At 40.6% G+C, this 20,256-nt stretch overlaps 2 protein-coding genes across 24 annotated transcripts in view; both read right to left on the bottom strand.

The window, feature by feature from the left end:
* LOC111243846 (trypsin-1-like) overlaps window positions 1-20,143 on the bottom strand; it is a 43,532-nt gene extending 23,389 nt beyond the window's left edge. The window contains exons 1-6 of one of the 23 annotated variants that reach the window (XR_015321788.1): window positions 19,878-20,143; window positions 17,050-17,126; window positions 16,622-16,719; window positions 13,119-13,223; window positions 7,358-12,847; window positions 6,861-6,951 (exon numbers count right to left, since the gene is read on the bottom strand). The gene's annotated coding sequence lies outside the window, so the exon portion shown is untranslated. Of the gene's footprint in view, window positions 1-5,948; window positions 6,280-6,860; window positions 12,848-13,118; window positions 13,224-16,621; window positions 16,720-17,049; window positions 17,127-19,563 lie in introns of those variants that run through there. The other 22 variants (XR_015321790.1, XR_015321779.1, XR_015321780.1 and 19 more) reach the window with 22 other exon arrangements.
* On the bottom strand, window positions 17,151-19,538 carry Alg10 (alpha-1,2-glucosyltransferase Alg10). Its single transcript, XM_022794990.2, has one exon. The coding sequence runs from the start codon at window positions 18,635-18,637 to the stop codon at window positions 17,336-17,338; it is 1,302 nt and encodes a 433-aa protein (XP_022650725.1). The 5' UTR covers window positions 18,638-19,538; the 3' UTR covers window positions 17,151-17,335.
* Window positions 20,144-20,256: the final 113 nt, after the last annotated feature.

Genomic DNA, 20,256 nt, shown 5'->3' with positions numbered 1-20,256 from the left:
TCTGTCTGTCGACTGTTGCTTCATGGCTGTACTCATCAGTCATTGCGACAACCATGACACCGATCGACGGTGACGGTAACACCAACGACGTCTAGACACCATCTCCTCCGCCGCTCAGATCGTCCTATTCAGAGTGTTCTTCTGTCCCCGCCCCAGATTGAATAATCCGCCGAACCCTACTCCCTTCCCTCTAGCGGTGTATCGTACCTGGCTTTGGCTAGGCTTTGGGCCTTCCGAACTGTCAGCTGGGAGTCCTACCGACTAGACGCTGCAGGCTGATGTTGGGCAGGGCAGCAGGCGCTTGTCCAAAATGGAGCGATCATAGGCTCACGTGTATACATATACATGCCTGTGCATAAAGCTGCTGAGTAAAATAAAAACAGACGGAGCGACAAGATTTATATAGCGGGTTTTTTCATATGATGTGTGTACATGTTGGTACACATTTTTGTTCACTATGTTTTTAGGCTGGATCAAATGGTCGTCGCTATTTGGAGGCGGTCTTACGTTAAAATGCGCTAAACCTTACATATTTCTTCATGCGTATTTGAAGGGGCGTTGCGTCGAGCTTCTATGTAGACATCAACGAATCGCTAAGTAAGAACACCTTAAACAGCGGGCTCGGGGTGGACTTCGCTAGGGTTAGGTGTAAATTATCCTTTGGAGCGAATCTTTGCATATGTATATGATGGTTAACCTGAAGCATTTGTAGGGCATTTTCTATTTCCAAAGTAGAACTGCCTTGATAAGAAGGCGCTGCCATTCGAAATACAGATCTGATAACAAATAAGCTCATGGTAAAGCACTTATAGGCAATTCTAATATGAATGACGACAGCCATTCTGTTGTTAGTACTGTGTACAAGATAGGAACAAGTCTGGTAACAGCTCGAAAGTTTCCGCTCAACTTTTTTTAGTCTCATTTTGGCCCTATTTTAATCTGTTACAACTCCAACATACATAATAATCTGTTACGTGCCGACGTCACCAGAAGATCGGACCAATGACGAACGTTATGCCAACGGTAATGCGTCATCGTACAGGTGAGTGGATGTATGTCCGTTAGAATCTCTCCAAGCGCCTCCTAAATAAGAATGCTATTGCTACTATATCGCACTCTATCAAACACCAAGCATTTCACAGAGAGACTATACAGATATCTAAATCTATATACATCCACAAATAGATGGGCAAGCAAACAAACAAGTGAGCAAGGCAATACAACTATAGCTGAGTGTATGTTTTTGATTATGTTGTTCTTTCGTAAAACAATAACTTATTCCTGCTGCTACTTCACCGTTGAGCTCTAACTAAAGGCTTGCCACACGTCGTTAAAATGATCACCGTATCATCACTTCGGTCCGCAGCCCTATCTATATGCTTATCTAATTATTTAGCTGGCTTTAACTGAGTCTTTGTCTTTAGATGATTTCAGAAGCTTGGCTCGTTATTTCTAATCGTATTCTCCATTTGAAAATCTACTGCTTTCAGCTTCATAGCGATGCAAATTAGCAAGCGGTAACTGCCGTAGTTAAAACGGGACTGGGAAACAATCGTGAGATTTTTTTTGCTTGCTCGTTTAGGAGGCAAACGATGGCACATCTGCTAAGTTCCCTCTGGTTGAACGATTAGTCGTCTCCGTTCTTGTTTCGTTCAACTGACTGAGTCGTTACGACTGATACCAAATCAGGGGACGCAATACGGTAAATGTGTTCGGAAGTATCGCTACGGAAGGCGCTCAAGGTGTTTTGAGGGACATTGTTCAATATTCATCAACTTACCGTCATTTATTTTGCAACTTATAAGGAAATGCGATGATATACGTATGATATTATGTACGTTGCATTTTCTACTCGTTCAAGATGGAATCCTTAATTCTTTTCCATGCTAAGTGGTTTATGTTAGTTGATATTGATTTAAATCCTACGTATTTCCACATGTTTCATGTGACGGTGGCATCTACACATCTTCCAGCTCTGCTCGCGAAAAACTTCGCAATGAAATTAGCGCGAGTCTCGACTAGGTAAGCTAAAATCGATCTAGGTTTCATAGGCCAATGTTCTTCGGCAGCCACTCTGATCAGCTTTAAACTCTACTGTCCTACTGAGTCTATTTTAACTACAACTTCCACTGCAATCAGAGCAAATAAGTGCTCATTATCTCACATCGATTAATTTACCGTGGGTCCTTAATTCAGGTCCGACCGAAAACTGATCGCACATTTCACTCTGTAGAAAATTTCTTGCAGAAACATAAAAAGGAACTTTGAAGTTTGTAGGTAACGAGCACTATATACTGAAATCAGAAAAAATATGCGGCAAACAGCGGCTTCGGGTCTTTCTGACGAGCCTGATTTAATTTATGTCGTATATTTCCGAAAATAGCAAATCTATAAAGGTGAATTAAGGATTACAAACATCTAGTTAAAACTGATACTACTATTAAAATTATCGTTATATAGAATATAGTATAAAATGACTTATGGTACAAAATATCTCCAGTAACCCCGCGCCATGTGTTCATTATGTAATTTGAATTAAATATGCACAAAAAATAAATTAACGCCCGATTTAGTTTATTCTTTTTTTCATTCTAGGTTGTGAGACAAAAGAAGGATGTGCGATAAAAGGGCATCGTAAATAAGACTGGGTCAAACTTGTTGTATTCGTTCTAGCTAGATAGCTGGGTACGGCCTGGTAGATTGGACAATAACTAATATATCTCCTAATTTAAAACAAAAGCCTTCGTATCGCCCTGCTCTCGTACACCAGGTAGGTAGATAAAACCACTCATATCTAAGCGAAAAATTTTCATAAAGGTAGTACTGTATCTAGGTAACTTTGCAAAAGAGCGTTCAAGTTAGTCATTACTCAGCGAGAAATTCAGAAAGTTACTTAGAGAATGATCTATTTATCATGGAATAGCTTAAGACATCAAAACAGAACGTTTTTTTGTTCATCAGTCATCTCCGCTGTTCGCAGTAAAATTCATGCAAGATTTTTTATATAATTTTTATAGCACTATTTTAGAAACTTGTCGGATATTTTTAGTTTCATCAATGGACTCACGGGTGCGGACAGAGGTCTAAACGTTTTTGAGCGTTACGTCTGTGCTCGTCGAAGTATATTTAGTCTTCTCCCATCCATTACTGCAGTGAAAGCAATTCTTTTCTCCTGTTGTGTTAATCTGTCATCAGAACAGTTTAAATTAGAGAAGAGCTTTGTCACTCATGAAGCTTGATGCATAGATAAATTTCATTGAAACTGAGTTTGTAGTCAAGGGAGCGGGTGCCGCACTTGCAACCATTTCACAATTGCCCGAAGCAAATCGGTTTTAAAAATGGATCATTGCTTGTACAATCAGATGAAATGGAACATTAAAAAGAAATGCACTGTAATCAGTTGCCCAGGCGGCAACTTTACCGATGTCGAGGCAAAATGGTGGACGACCCAAGACGGCTCTAACGCCAATAATTGATATTACCAATATGGCTACTTGTTGACGATAAACGATGCATGTATCCTCTTGCTTCTATGCGCTATTTATTATTATCATCGTGCATACATATGTCTTCATCGTTGTGTCATCATTCAGTATAGTGAATTGTAAATCGATTTTTTATCCCTGAGGATAGATGCCCGAGCTTCCTCTGGCAGTTGCGACTAATGTTCGAACGTTTTGTACCCCGCACGCGCGGTCTCACGATATAGTTGCTAGGCACAAAATACGTCAACCCAGTCTATCAGGCGGTTAGCAAGCAGGACAAGAACGAGCCGTAACGAATTTCGGCCATACCAATAGCGATTGTGCGCTGAAGGCTTGATAACGCTCGGCGTTTTCGCCCGCCCGCTTACCGCAGCTGCATAATGATCGCGAAGACAACGAAGACAGTGAAATTTTGATTTTCTTCATGCTGATCTCTATCGTCCATTCAATGGAAATAAGGTCCGTCTGAAATGTAATTTCCTCTAGTGTAATTTTTGCTGTGTTTAATTGTTATGTCGATTATACTGCAAACTATTATCTAATATCACTGTAAAACAATAATGTCGATCATGTAAAATCAGCTATGCACCTTTGTCCGCTGTGTTATTCTTGTACAGAGAACTTTTTATACGGTAACTTTATTACATTATACTGACTTTAAAGATTAAGATAGATCTTCTCAAATGATCTTATTTTGTCTACACTGATGGTGACGAGGTCGTTCTGCTCGACTTTTGTCAGACAGTATGGGACAAGTCGGTAAGGGATCGATTCGATGGGAGCCACTTGGTAAAGGGTGAATACTAAATGGTTTTCAATGAGGATACCTTGCGTGTACTTCGTCTGTATGTTTTTCGACCACATGCTAGGAGATGTGGTAATCTTGAAAATGTCAGCTATTCAGAATAATGTAGACTGCCCAGTCATAACTAAAGGGGATTGAGATTTTCTCCATTTTCCTTTTTTGATAGATGCGCTCATAACTACTTCAATCATTTCTCTCTAGAGAAGCTCAAGTGAAGTAGTTTCGAATGAATAGCTTCTAGCTAATCGTGCCTGTTATATTACAGTACATCGTATTCAACCATTAAAATCATATATCACTACGTTATACCGCTTCATCAAGAGCATCACTCATCACTTATTCTCTGCGTTACCATAAATCATTTCGGGCCAGACTTAGAAAATATATAAAAGTAATTGATTTTTCACTAATCCCCCAACGAACAAATAGTATTCGTGCTTTGATGCCGCTTGAACGTAGACAGGGACGCACTTCTCTCATACGAGCGACATGTTGAATACTAAGGGCCAATGTTTAAATGGTCAGTGGGTCGCATCTGAAAACCTGAGAGACGGCGTCAAAATCAGATGAGGGGCAAAGATAATAAGTGAACTGCCTTTACCTTTTGGAAAAGGAACAACAACAATATCGCAAATGCCTACACGATGATATCGATCACCTTTATCCTACTAAACCTGCTCATTGTCAACAATCAATAACGGATATTTGCTTAAAACATTATCAGTCATAGTTCGGCAGCCAAGTCCAAAGATGTCCTTTGACTGTGACAACGATTCATCTGTCGCTATTGCAACTGGTGCGAGACGTTTCCCGTACCCCAACGTAATCGATTTGGAAAAAAAGGCCTATGCTGATTTTCAGCAGCTTTAAGGCTTGCACGGAACCCGTCCCAAACATTACTCATATATCGGGCTGTATTTGTATGTTTGTTAAGCTTCCGCCATATTAAGCTATCGCCACAGGCAAAAGGTAGGTGAATTAGTCTAAATATGCATTGCACAGGCAGTGCGGCAGATGGGACAATGCATGTAAACCTAGGACTTGAAGCAGCTTGTATAATAAATCAGTTACATCTATACGATTCGATGATTTGCGCCATTAATTAACAACGATTAACGACCAAGGACTGAAAGGCCAAATGAAGACCAATGGAGAATCCAAGCACCGCGGCGGTTAGTAGCTTCATTTCGCAGAGCATGACCACTAGGGACCACCAGGGCTCCTCAGCGGGGAGTCCACTTCGATCTACCCGCAATGATTTCCATACGCTGTACCGTATCTTAGACAAAATCGAAAGCACCCGACAGCAACATCTAACCCCGGCGGAATCCCGCCCGCTAGTCTGCTTTTAGCCTCATCGTAGAGTTCTGCCTCGGCAGTAGCATCTGTACCATAGGCGGAGACGCGATGTCATCGGGCAAATAACCGTTATCCAGCGGCGCAGGTAGCTAAGCGTTTTTCATGTAACAAAATCTGCCTCTACTCCAATCGGCTTCTCCGCAATCCAGCCATTTGCCGCTACCGATGCGGCCGCCGCTGCCGCCTCTATAACTGCGGTAGAAACTATCGACTACCATTCGAGCCACTGTTAATGTGGGAAATTGTAGCACCAAGAGGGATGGTGACGCCAACTCGGTCCCGCATAGAAAATGTCTTACCTGAAGCATAGCCGCGGCCTACCGCCATTTGATCACAGCCAGCGACAGTAGCTCGAGAAAAAGGACACGCGAAAACAGATCGTCATAATCACCGCGCTAAATAATAATAACAACAACAATATAAACACTATTAGAGTTACGATAACACAGGTAACGGCAGTTGACTGACCGTCCGAGCTGTGCAGGCCAGCTATTTGGCTTTATTACATTGTTTCCGCCCCGCTGTCGCACGGAGAAGAAGAGAACATTAGTTTAGTAGACAGCCCAAGCCTAGTTCGGTCGATGGGCGCCAGGATGCCGAACGGAACACATTGTAACGTATGTGTAGTATCTGGATTAAGAAGATTAAGGGAACAGAAATAACAAATTAATAACCAAGCCGTTCGTAGCCGATGACAGCAAAAAAAAGGTAATCGCAATATGACATTAAAAACTGGACACATTAGAGTTGTGCTACCAAATAGCAAACCATAATTGTAGTGTATAATTTAGACACACAGGCGCATTGTATGAGCTAAATTAGATTACAACAGAGTTTGTGGCCTTATTTTATAGACCCCAAAAATATTAATGGAACATTTTAAGGATTTGGGTGGAAGTACACAAAAGAGTGCACGTTTCTGAAGAAACAGACTAAATCTAACTATAAATGAAAGCGGATGCATGGTGTATACATATGTGCGTATGTACATGCTTTTAGGATTCAAACTTTGGTGTAAGTTCAATGCTGCAACTTGACACTGCAGTTTGACGTCTAACTTGCAATGGTGCTTACACTTTTTTTCAGCAGAAGAACGGCTGAAAATGGTAAAAGCTATTAGAATTACTGTTAATCGCGGTATAATGAAAGCATACTAATTCGTGCAGCACTGCTATACTGAAAAACACGCATCGCTGACAAGATGTACGTACATTCTTAGGGTTATTCCAGCGCTTTTCCCATTGAATTTGCCGCACTTCCCGCCACGCAGATTCAACATAGTCCACTTTCACTATTTAATATCTCAAACATTCGAAAAGACGCGAAAGCATTCTTTCAATATATGCGGTTCTAATGGAATCACTCCATTCTACAGACGTTTTATTAGGGATAGCATTATTTCAGCCATTATTCTGTTGAACTAATCCATTTGAAATTCAAGAGACACGAATCACCTTACAAGCAAAACTTCTTTGGTCCCCCATGGAAGTTGAATTTAATTCATTTTTGAAATGTTTCTATAGTACTTCTATTTTTGCGATCTCATTTGAAGCGTCTCTTCTTAATTTTGCTGGCTCTCTCTGTAAGTCAAGCTGCTTTGTAGCTTAATGAGAATTGGTTCCCGTCACATTAATGACTGATGAAGTATCGTATTTAGTCGCTCATATCGAATTTCCAGCTACTATCTCCAAAATTCATTGCTAACTACCTGTTTGGGCTCTTTCAAACGTCTAATCTCTTTAATTTCCCACCGAATTCAGTGTTATTGACGCTGCTATCACTGCTTTTGTTTCTCGAATCCTTCGATTACTCTTCCGAGATCACTTTCCACGCACACTGTACACAAGTAAGCACACGTGTATACTCAGCTTTAGACACTCTCGCAGGCACCCTCCAATAATACTTGATATTGATAAACGTGTGGCTTGCGCCTTAGCCTTTCTATTCCTCTCCTGCTCTTCTCTAGCCAGAGTTCATATGACTATTGTTGCTACTTCGCCTGCTGCTGCTGCTATTGTTATTGTCATTTAGATGGAACATCTTCCTTGCTCGCTCACTTCAGCACCGTAGTGGTAAAATCCATGGCCACCACAGCCATGACAAGCACCATCACCGCGAGCCTCTTAAGAAGCACTACGATACTGGTATGGGAATCACATCTGCCAACATCGGAACCCTGTCTCCGGCGCCGCCGCCGCCGCCGTCGTGGGAAGGGCCCTCATCCACTGGAGAGGCTGCAGTGTCAGCTACAGCGGCACCCGCGGCAGCTGGAGCGTCTGCTGCTGGTTGCTGCTGTTGACATCGCTTGTTGTTCCCAATGCGCGATTCCTCCGACCGCCGAAACAGTTCTGCTCTTCTGCAATGCTGTTCGAATGGTATCAGCTGGAGCAGCTGACTGGTGGCCGGCATTTACTGCACATTCATGTTGTTGCTTACTACAACAGCAGTGACGTAGTAGTTTGTCATCGACAGTGCCATATTAATGGCACTCAACGAGGTTTGACTAGCGGATCAATGGCTGCCGAAGTCAGGGCGAGGGACTAGCAGTGCCGATCGGCTTCGTGCACACAAATGATATAATCTGTTTGCCACGTTCGGCTACATGGCGGCAACGATAGCAGTATAACCCACGAAATATGTGCTATATAGGATGTACATGGATATGCAAGCAGATAAATAAACGGCAGGATTTCATCGACACACAAGCAGCGCGAAGGAAAACACATTCACAGATACGGACGGAAAACGGGCGACGTCCGTGTCTCTCGTAGACGTTTGCAGCCGGCAGACTAGCAAGACGTCATGGATCTATTACACGAGTTGCATTACACCATGTGACAGGCGTGACTTCGGGCGTTAGAATCATTACAGAAATGAATTCATTGATGCCGGCTGCGTAGGCTCATTGACATGCGTGCAAACGAGTCTCTTCGTATTTATTATACATGCTAATATGATGACCGAATGTAGATCCTTTCTAGTCTGGGTCTTCTCTATCTGTTCATTTATCTTCATTACTTCTTTTTTGTATAGTCCCCTCACACTTTTCCATAGTCCCTTTCTCTCTCTCTCTCTCTCTCGCCATGTTTCTTTTATCCTTTATAGCGCTTTGTGCTAGTTTGTTCAGCGCATTGCGTTTATTGCCGCTGGGCCAAATACAACATCAACGGCGTAGGCTGGATAGGGGCCACGCGGTCTGGAGCCGCCGGCAAAAATGAAGTGCAGGAGAATGAACGAAAGGAAATCAGAGAGAAGCGCCAGTCAGCCAACGTCCATGTGAAAGAAACGAATATGTATACGTGTGGCCACCTCGTACCCAATGACATTTAAGGTATAAGCGAACGAACCATTTATGACAAAGGTAACGATCCTTCACCAATGTTATGTCACTGAATCACGGCGCGAAGGGTCAGCGAAAGTTCAGCGCAAAGAGAACACGGAATTTCGCTGCTCGTTCTCTGTCTTCATTTTGATTTCCCTATATTTAACTGCCGTATTGAATGGATGCTGCGACGCTAAGAGTCTGATGATGACCTTTTGTTCTTGCGGGGTTGAGGTTTATTATAGCGTCAGAACAGAATAAGATGGTACATTTAATTGGTGAACACCCATCCATATCAGTGGGTAATCATTCGGATATTGTAAGTGGTACCCATGGACGAATTAAATTTCAATGATGTGTGTCGGTAAAAAACAGTTCTAAAGTTTTTTTTTCGTGAATCTAATTGACAAACTTACCTGGCTTTACATACATAACCTTTTTGATTAAGATTAACCTTTGATTAGGAAATTGCATTTAGCTAAATTGTGTTCAACGTTTTCTTCATTTTGAGTGGCGTGGCATTGGCAATTGAATAACGTTATACTACTTGTGTTAACAACAAAGTCTGTTGTTTGTCTAAGGCCATTAAATGTAGTTACCGATGTAGGGAGTAAAACAGAAATTTGTTTTAGGATATGATATTATAACGTAGGCGTCCGCGCCTCCGGCAAGCCTAATTGAAAACGTTTAGCACATCATTAGCGTAAATTATCTTGCATAATATCTTGCTTATATCAACGTAGTGGAACATAGGATTTAGGTCGATGGCTAATGAAGTTTTCACGGTACAACTCAGGTTATATTAAATAGGTATGTCCTTACAAATAATGACTAGGTTTGTTTGTTTTTTTCTTTTTTAGGACAGCGTATTTTATATGACCGATTCAAAGTGCCAGGAAAAGTATCTATTTACATGTTGAAGGTTTGCCTAAATAGATGCAATTACTTTACGCGCTGCAAAGTATACAGGCACACTTATTCCATTAAATTATGAAAAATATGCATTTTTCTGTCAGGTATTTGTCTGATTTTATACGCCCATAACTGCACGAGAGGACGAAGACATCAAGAAAATAGAAAAATGGATGGCTCTGATTTTTATGCAACACGTGTTCAGAGAAGTAAAAAATTCTCAAAGGTCTAACAACAGCTACACTTCAGATGCTCTAAATAGAACACAGGGATATCAGAATAATTGATGTATGTTAATTGAAAAAAAAAATGTATAAAAACCAACCATCTCCACTTGAATTTTAGTGGACTGATACAAATTATTTCAGCTAGCGCACTTCTTTATCGCCTCAAGTACTACAAAAAAAAAGAATGGCGTAAGTGTTGCAGTGGACGTCACAGGAAGTTAATCTATTATCATGATTTTCTTGCTACGCGTATACGAACTTATGTTTCTTTTAAATTCGATTGTACTCAAGGGGAATGCCATCATGTTTTATATAAATAGGACATTTATATTGACACCTCGTCTGTACATGTTATTTACAGTTTAGCATATTCTGATTTAAGTTTTTATATGTTCAACTGCGAACATCTGCATCATGTATACACATATTACAGCAGGTCCAATGTATCGGGAGATCCATTGCCGACTAAAACAATTTGTATCATAGGTACAACATATGGCGGTATACATCAAATATGAAATGTGAATATTATATATATATACATACATATATAGCTTTGAATACGTTTAACCATCAACGACACGCAGGGAGCGGTTAAAAGTCGGTGTGCGTGTATATAAGAAATACTATAAATATCATAATAAATAGATGACACATAAAGATCAGTAAATATTGGGAATACAAGGGTTACGCCTGAAAACACGAATGTGCGCTTCATGAGTCAATATTCAGCTAATTTTTCGTGCCTTCGACTACATTACTATTATTAAATTCGTGCGTCTACCCTCTACCCAGCTGATAATCGACGAAATGTTTCATTAGGATAGCTGCGTGTAATTTCCTGATACCTATAAAGCAGCGTGAGCGTCATTCGTTTGTTTGAGGGCATTTTTCCCAAACACATATCTTGATATCCATTCCGAACTGCTGCTAATTCGATGATAGATTCCGGGCTGCATTGGCTTGCTACAGCTGTAACCTGCAGATACCAGCCCAATGAGATACCACCGTTCGTTCTTCTTGTAAACCAAGGGTCCTCCGGAGTCTCCACGACATGAATCGTTGCCACCTTGTTCATATCCCGCACAAACATGATCCGCAAAAACGCCCGCATATTTATTCCGGCGCCTCAGCCACCGTCGGCATAACAGATTATCAATAACAGGCACTTGTACGGCCTGTAAATGATTAGCTTTCATCTCTTGGTCCGGGAAGACGCGTCCCCACCCAGAAACCGTTGCCATAGCACCGGTGACGTTCTCATCGGGTTCTGGTAGGCAAATTGGCTGGATGTTAGACTGATACCTGACAGGTCGATCAAGAACTAGTACAGCTACATCATGTGAATCGATATTTAGGTCTTTGTAGCTCGGATGCGCTGCCATATGAATAACTCCACGTCTCTCGTGGGGTAACTCCTCGACCACTGAACCGAGGATAAGTTCGCCCAGCAGCACTTCGACCATATTTATCGTCTTGCCGTTGATACAGTGTGCGGCCGTAACGACATGTCGGCGGCTAACCAGAGCACCTCCGCATCGTGCCTCCCCCACGCGAATGAACGCTTGCCATGGGTGCTCGCCAAACTCCGCATTGTGGCCGCCTACAATACGGCTCGTCTTCTCACGATTCCGTCCACACTCAGGGTCGCTCATGATTCGCGTAGATGTATTGTGGACAAGTTCCGTTGATGTGTGAATCTCACAGCAATGGAAGGTGGGAAAAGGTCCGCACGCGACCTGGGTCGCCTGTCCGCCAAGCAGGGCACAATGATGCAAGGATCGACAGCTCATACTACCCTCGCAGTTTTCCGCTGTGATAAATGATGTACGTTTTTGTACTATGGCTGGCCGCGGTTTTCGGACAGTCATGTTTTTTAGATGTTTTTGCTGTTCATTGTTATTATATTCTTGCTCGAGCACGTCTGTTATAGGAGCCTCCCCTAGCATTTCGTCGTTTAGAGGGGCGATGTTGATCTTTGGTCTCGTATAGCCGGCAACGCTAGCTGATATATATGCTCCTGATGGATGCGCAAGTACAGGCTGTGCCGCAAGCTTCTTTACCAGGGGTCGATAAATGAGCGATGTGTGGGATCTGGAACGGCTGTATATCTGAGCGCTACTGTGTAGGGCTGGCTTATCAAGAAGAGAATTGTAATAAAATGATTGCTGGGGAAATGACACCGAATTAGAAGATACGGAATTTACAGGCGCAGACGAAAGATGTTGATGTCTGACGGGTTTCTGAAAAAGACTTTTAGTGATCTGAGGCACTGCTGGATAGATTTGGTTTTGAAATGTGTTCCTTTTCGGGAACTGAGGCTGAGGTGGTGAATATCGTGGTCGGTTCGGAGTCCGTCGAAGATGTGGAGGCCTTGCTGGAGCCTCCAATGTTGGTCGTGGAGGGTAGATAGGCATTTGCGGTCTTTGAAGCATTATTGGAGGAACGCGAGGTTGCCAAAGTATTGGGGGTCGCCACGGCATAACTACGGGAGTTTGATGATTCCGAAGCACTCGAGACATTCGAAATGTTGCTTTACGAACCGGGGCATCGGGTGCGTGCATGTGTGGTGCTGTCACAGTAGCTGGAAAATACCGAGACATTTGTAGGCTTTGGGGCATAATTATAGGTTGTCGAGGATTTTGAAGCACATGGTACCATTGAGGAGGCATCGCAGGTGTCAGGGGATTAAGCAGCATCAGAGGCCTTGGATGAGCCACCATAGAAACTGAAGTACCTTCGAATAGTAGAGAATTTATAGGAGCTATTATAGGAACTTGCAAATCTCGCAGCCTTTGAGGTGTCACTTGAACAAACTTCAAGTGACTTCTGATTATCTGTGGCCATTGATGTATTATACTAGGATTTATAGAGCTCTGTGTAGCTTGAGGTTTTTGAAGTGTTATAGAAAAAAAATTGGTTTTCGATATTGTGACTATCCACCGGAATGTCAGAAAGCATCGGGCCCCAAGCTGTACGCAGCTCAATGACAGCAGCCGAGTTATTACCATAGTTTTTGTTTCGTGCGTATTGAACAGAAAGCGCAGGATACACAAAGCAGCATATAATCGCTTTAACAAGCAAGCGCATCTCCCGTTTCTGGGAGCGTTGACCTGAAAGGACAAGTCATTTAAAGAAAATATAATGGTTTAGCATTTTAACGAAGCATCAAGTTATCTCTCAAAAAGGTGTCCCTAAAGAATGTGTACACAGTTTGAAGAATTATCACTCCAGCTTGTATTTTCATATAACTAACACTGAAATTGCAATAGGATCTACATTTTTTTAGGATTTTCTGGTATAGACTTTTTGTTGAAAATATCCCCACAGAAAGAGGTCCATTAATGTCAGCGTTGGGGTACGGGCAAAAGGTTCTATGGAACCCCTTCGTCCAACCCATCTGTTTTCTTCAGTTCGTATCACCTTCATTGCTTGCATGTACGATTTTTCGAATCAAACTCATTAATTCAGAATGTTTTAAAATACAATGAACGCATGATTTGTTAATGCCGAGCTCATACAGATTTTCAAAATGTTTCACTATAACTTAACAATACACTTTCTTGGCTGGTGAAGTTTGTTGACGCCTTTTGTCTTATGAAGCGTCATCCCTAGCTGTCCTATTAGCTTGAAACTTACCTCTTGTCCACTTAATTGTAAGTCGCACAAGTAGATATGCCTGAATCTCTCTGCGATATTGTTTTTGTTATCTGTTTTTTATACTGTTTTTATACTTCCGAGATATTTTCATACTTCGATTACGTTATAAATTACATTATGAAACAAGTTTTCTGTATTGCTCATCATCATCTCTTTCTGTATTGTCAATCATCTTGATCCATTCATTATTTCCTACTAATAATACGCTGAAAAGAAAAAAACAATTAGAAATTGGTTAAACAATGTAGACATTTTTTGAAGATACCTTGAATAACTGTACAAAATATAAATCCAAGTTTGATTTTTAAAGGTACACTATTTGTTTACACGGGGTATAACCGGCTATATAACTACTTAAGAAATAATATACACGTCTTTATTTGAGAAGTGTGTTTGAAAAATATTACGGCCCGAACTTTCGGTTTTACCGTACATAAATGTCATTTTTCTGGAGAATTCAAACGTTGTGCCTTGTATGGTTACAGAGCCACTGAGTAAAATTACATCGCTGGGTAAGTTCATGTGGTGCCGTACCACAAATGTAATTTTTCTGGAGAATTCAAACGTTGTGCCTTATATGGTTACAGAGCCACTGATTAAAATTACATCGCTGGGTAAGTTCATGTGATACCGTGCCACAAATGTCACACTTGAAGTTGTTTATTCAGGATAAGATTATAAAAAACACATTATTCAAGAGCGCCACATGGTAATGGTGATACGGAACGTAAAACTCGAAACATAAAAAGGCAATTAAAATAATTAAATGATTAAACTTTGCCCTCTTCTCAAGCAAAAATGGCTAATTTTAGATTAACTTTGGCGTGAACTGTTTATTAGTCAGTACAAATCAGTCAGTAATACATAATATCCGAAATGATAATGCTTTTTATAGTTCAAAGAGAGTATCGGAGTTAATGTTGAACGTGTTTATTTACTGTTATTATTCTATTTTGATTGAACGTGTGAATAAAGAGTTACTAGTATCTTTATTAGATCCTGGTTGGCAATAAGCAACTCTTAAAGGGCAGCTATATGTAGCTATAAAGCCGTTTCACTGGCGATGTGAATGGATAAACATATTTGTGTGCTAATTTTCTCCGTAACAAACGCAGTAATGTTTTTCTGTCGTACTATTTATCTAATGCTTGTTAAATCTTTAGTGGCAGCCGAAGCGCGGCTCTTCGCAGCGCGTTATGCCTAAACGATACCATAAATTTACACAAGCACCAGTATATGTCTATCGACTACTTTCACAGTGTATACGGTAGGCGATGTAGTTAGATGGCGTAGTCGTGGAAAGAGAATATATGCAATGGAGCTTCTGATAAGTCCTCTTAGTCTTTATGTTGATTTAAAAGAAAAAAATTGATTTTAGGATTTTATAAACTAACATTATTGAAACAGGTATGACGATGAAAAATGTTTTTCGATATTTACTAATATGTTTCAGAAAGTAAAAACGATATGCGATAGTAAACGTAATACTATCGTTAAAACCATAAGCGGTAATTATGACTGTTCGGATTTGCAGGGGGGTTACAATTGTTTGAAATGTAAATTTAGCCACGTTAGACTACCGAAACTCTATTGCAAAGAGAGACTTAAATGAAACTGTTCAAATGAGCACTATCTAATGATATCTTCGAAAAAACTTAATAGCGTATTCTGCTACAGAGAGAAATTTGAATTTGGATAGAACGCTATGGACCTTGTATCTCGGTGTCACCTATCCGTATTAATAAATGTTTTATTGAGACTCAAATATACGGACTCTCGGTGACGTGACCTTGGGTTAATTCATTTTGCTTTATAAGAATTATATCTTTATATTATTATTATTAGAGACCAGTGAATTGAAAGAACATAATACAGACATCTAATGCATTCAATAATGTATTACAAACAAGATCATAGCAGTGACAATCTTGGCTGGTTATTAGATATCTTCATTAAGTAATCGCCCCAGGCTAAGTTCGGTTGGTTTTAGTTACTCACGCAAAAATGAAGTCGAGGAGGATACTCATAAAAGCGTCAACAAATTGTTGTCACGAGCGAACTGTAAGGGGTCTGTCTCAGTCAAAGCTGAGCTAAAGCGATAGCTAGTGTTACGATGATTATTCTTGTAACTCGGTGAGACTCCTTCTCTATGCGAAATTCTAATAATAACTAAGAATCAACAGCTAGTTATCACGCTATTCGTTATTTAAATCGCAGTAACCAGCACGATACACTGTTTATTATTTGAAAAAAAAAAACTACATTCAACTTTTCATAGCTTGAAAGTTAAAAATGATAAATTATTTAGTCATAACTTGCAGTCCAATTCGGACTCGAGCCCTACGCAGTATGTAGACTACTACCTCTACAGACAAACGAGGGATGTTTTAAATGAAAGCATCAATAATATAGCTACCACTTTTACCTCATAATTCTCAATGAAGTGCTAATGTACTATGACCTCAATGTTATACCTACAATTAACCACACTGTAGTGTGAAATAGGAACGTGTATTTCATCGCGTCATCGTTCATTATTCAAAGCGGGTTTTTTAAATGTATATGTACATTCTGTCGTTTTGGCGTTACCTGTACACTTTTCAAGAAAAACGTTTATCCCTATTTTGCTTATGGGATTAAACTTGGACCTAATGATCGACGGTATTGCAAACCCAACATCTCAGTTTCATCGTCTGGTTTTTTAGTGATGTAAAAGACGTTAGTATAAAAAAACATGTTTAGAGTCCATCAGAGACAAAAAACCATAAGAGCGTTAGGCAAAACTGCTAGAATATTTCACAAGTTTTTGTCGAAGCTCGTCTTAAAATAATGCGTTGATACGTTTGCTTACTTATTCACTGTTTCTTTCCTTGGCTATTGGTCTGACTTGTAGAAATGAGAACAAATATGTCACGTAACTAAGAACCGCGTCTGCAAAAAGAAAACATCCTGGCAACAACATAAAAGAAATCCAGTCATCATTTTAGCTACTATTTTAGCTCACAATACTATTCTAATAAGGTATAAAAATACGACAGACAAAACCAGAACGGCGGTAAAAATTGTAATAAATACAAGCAAGTATAGTTCTGCTCTAATAAATCATTTATAATATATGTTGTCCTATTCACAACATGTAACGATTTTATATTTGAATATTATGTATTTGGCGCCATAAACCCTAACTAAGATGTTTTATTCCGTGACCGCATCAGATTAGGTGGTACTAATAAAATTAAACTTTTTAAATAAAACTTTAAATACATTACATATACGAACCTTGTGCGAGAATACAGTATTCATTTCAACAGCGCTTTATCTATATTAGTTTCATACTGGCAATAGCGTAAATTACCCTAAAATCAAATAATTCAAAGATGTACATATAATTAGTACGGTTTTATTTATTTATTTACGGTTTTATTTACTGCAGCTAGTTTAAAGGTGCCAAAAATATTTAATTATACATTTTTACAGAATTGTACTTCGTGCGTTTGTGCCCAACCCTTTACGCAAAGGCTCTATTATACATTACCGCTTCCCATATGACTAGGTTTACAGGATATTACCACATAAATCTCTGAATGTGTTCGGGGTCGTGTTGCCAAATAAAGGTGCCATACAGAAACATGTAAAACGTCATACAGTTGATCGCTATAAATGAAAGGAGTTCGGCCAAAACTTGATGTCTCTGCTCGCGGAAATGAAGCCGCAGGAGGATGTACGGCCAAAGGAAGTAACGAAACTCGAGCAGCTTTTGGGGCACAATTGTGATTGACGTACAGAGCGCGAACAACACAATCCACGACCTCTTCATGTGCCGAACGCATGAATATAAGGAGTAACCAACGAAGATGTAAACGACAATCAAACCCTGGCGCACAGCCTCCTTTGACAGAAATCTTCGCCAAAGATAGAACGTGTAATGGCGATTGTCGGAGAGAAGGTATGGATGAACGTGAAGAAAATTTTCAAATAGACCGTACATTACCAAAGAGCCGAAGAGGATTTGTAAAGGTCGACGTGTAACGAAATCGACGAATAGAATTAGATTTTCGAAATTAAGAAGAAACGGCGTACCAAATAACAATGTGAAAAGGAAAAAATAGCCAATCTGTGTAAAGTGAATCACCGCTTCGTGAGCCTGCTTATCTCCAAGTGTAATTCCACCATTCTTTCGCAGAAACACGACAAATGTCAACCCAACGAGAGCATAACATACGCAGTTTTTAATTGAGTCACCGAGGAAGCCTGTAAGTTTTTGCGTTAACGCGGACCTCGGGTTTTTTAGATGTCGTTGCAGAAGTTCATCTAGGGTGAGGCACGCTACGAAAAATACCCATACTATTGAAGTCTGACGGAAAAATAGGCTAATCATGCCCGCGATTGCAGCCAGATTGTGGCGTCTTTTAAGGTAGAAAAAGTACACCAGTAGTAAGCAGAAGATACAGCCCGGATCAGTGTAGTACAGGAAAGTAAAGAAGAAATTCACAGGCAGGAGCACACTTGACACTGAGGACATCAAGGTAGAGTCTTTCTGGAGATGTTTACGGATGTGATGCATCATGTACACGTTGGCTAAACAGAACAAGATGTTTGTCGCACGCAGGACGTCGATTGAGCACTCAGTAATTAGGCTGAACAGCAGACTGGAGAAGTATAGTCCTGGTGGTGTCGTCAATTTCGGATCCCAATAGGAGAAATCGTTACGGCAATAGCGTTGGGCCTGAGGAACATGGAAGATTTCGTCCATGTACGGGATCGGTACGTGTCGGTTAACGAGGTTAGCCAGCCAACATATCACAGATGTAAATACACAGAACAGTATAATCTCCCACGAACGAAGCGCTCTAATAGCCGCAGTCATTGTGAAATTCTAGGTTTTTACGCAGGCTATAAAACTAACGTCAATAACTGCACCTTCTCTGATGACGCCTAGACGTCCGTTAGTTCTTTTCGCAGTTTGAATACAAAGGGTTCAACCTTTGTTGAACGATGATTCATATATCGCCTTTGGAACATTTATCGACTACGCAGAAAGACGGAGAAACGTTCCTTTTAATTTGCCGATGAGGAAGGTTTACCCGATTGGTCTTGATAGCACCTCGGTGAATTTATATACCAGTCTGGGTTATCCTTAAGCAACTTATCTCACGCGATAGTCTGGACAAGTCTGACTTCACCCATCTTTCACTTCAGTTTAAATGAGCGTATTTTGACAATTTTCAAAGCATCTCTACATTAAAAATGCTTTGAGACCGATTTCCCAGCCACTGTTCGAAAACCGGCTGATCTTCTTTACGTGGCCAAAGGCATAAAATTATGGCGCCAAATTCAAATAGACTGCATTGCTTGAGGGGGTCACTTACCTTTATTCTACTTTCTTCGAATTCAATACAGCGGTAAAGTTGTTATTTTCACCTCAACAACTGTATAAAAACATTTTGAACACGTTTCAATGAAGTCAATTTTTGGTAGTTTAAAACAGACGCCTTGCACTCGTACGAAGAACAAGCAAAAACGTTTATGAAAAAATGTCTCTGGCAGCATAAATTAACATAAATAAAGAATATAAACAAATGGAAGTCTATTAGGACGATGGCCACAGTACTGTCTTTAGATGGGTCCATAGAAAAGTATCTACCATATCTAGTAAAATCCTGAGAAAGCATATCCATTCTAGGAAACTCTCAATATCCTTACGGTTCGTACTGTGGTGATCAGACACCAGACGTTGTCTCAGTTAACTACGAGACCTTCTATATCATCGATCCATTGACTAAGTCTGTTTACCTGTCAATAAATAACAGAATTTCTTGATAAAAAAAACCTTGTGTTGAATTGTGTATTCTTGCAGAATCGGCCTACGCGCAGACAAAATCGAAGGCTAATATTCTACGAAGTGATGCCAGGTTGTTCCACCACACGCGCATCAGTTAGTACCACCTTTGATACTCAGTACTGATCCTCAAATTTAAAGTGGAACAACGTTCACCAAACTGAGTCATCAGCGTAGTATTCCTCAGGTCATCCACATCTCTCTTTTCCACTCATTTTTCAATAACACACGCGCTAATTGCAATACCTTTGTATGTAATTTCACTCACCACCGATGACAAGTAACAATGTATCCGAGGAAATTCGCCCTGCCCTCGAGCGAAACTGACTGTGTCAGCCGCAAAACAACATTCGCATCCAAAGATTTTTCCGTCTTTCCCGCCACGCACACCCCCCTCGTTCAGGTTGGTGGTACCGACGTTCGATGATGACGAAAGGGTAATTCGACGATTTTACAAGCAACTCAAGTTTCCTTTACTCCAGACACGGCCATTCATCCCTTTACCGTTTCTTGTAACACCGGTTAGCCGGCTTATCTGCACAGAGATGGGCATCTCTTTAAAACTACACAGTCGTGTCCTCTGCCCGCTCTTTGCGCTGCCCCGTGTGTAATCGCCCGCTACCGGCCTTCTCGCACTCGCAATGTAA

This window comes from Varroa destructor, unplaced genomic scaffold (genome assembly GCF_002443255.2).
Source record: "Varroa destructor unplaced genomic scaffold, Vdes_3.0 BEIS01000002.1, whole genome shotgun sequence".
In the NCBI taxonomy this organism is placed as follows: domain Eukaryota; kingdom Metazoa; phylum Arthropoda; class Arachnida; order Mesostigmata; family Varroidae; genus Varroa; species Varroa destructor.
This window is presented reverse-complemented; position numbering and strand designations above follow the sequence as displayed.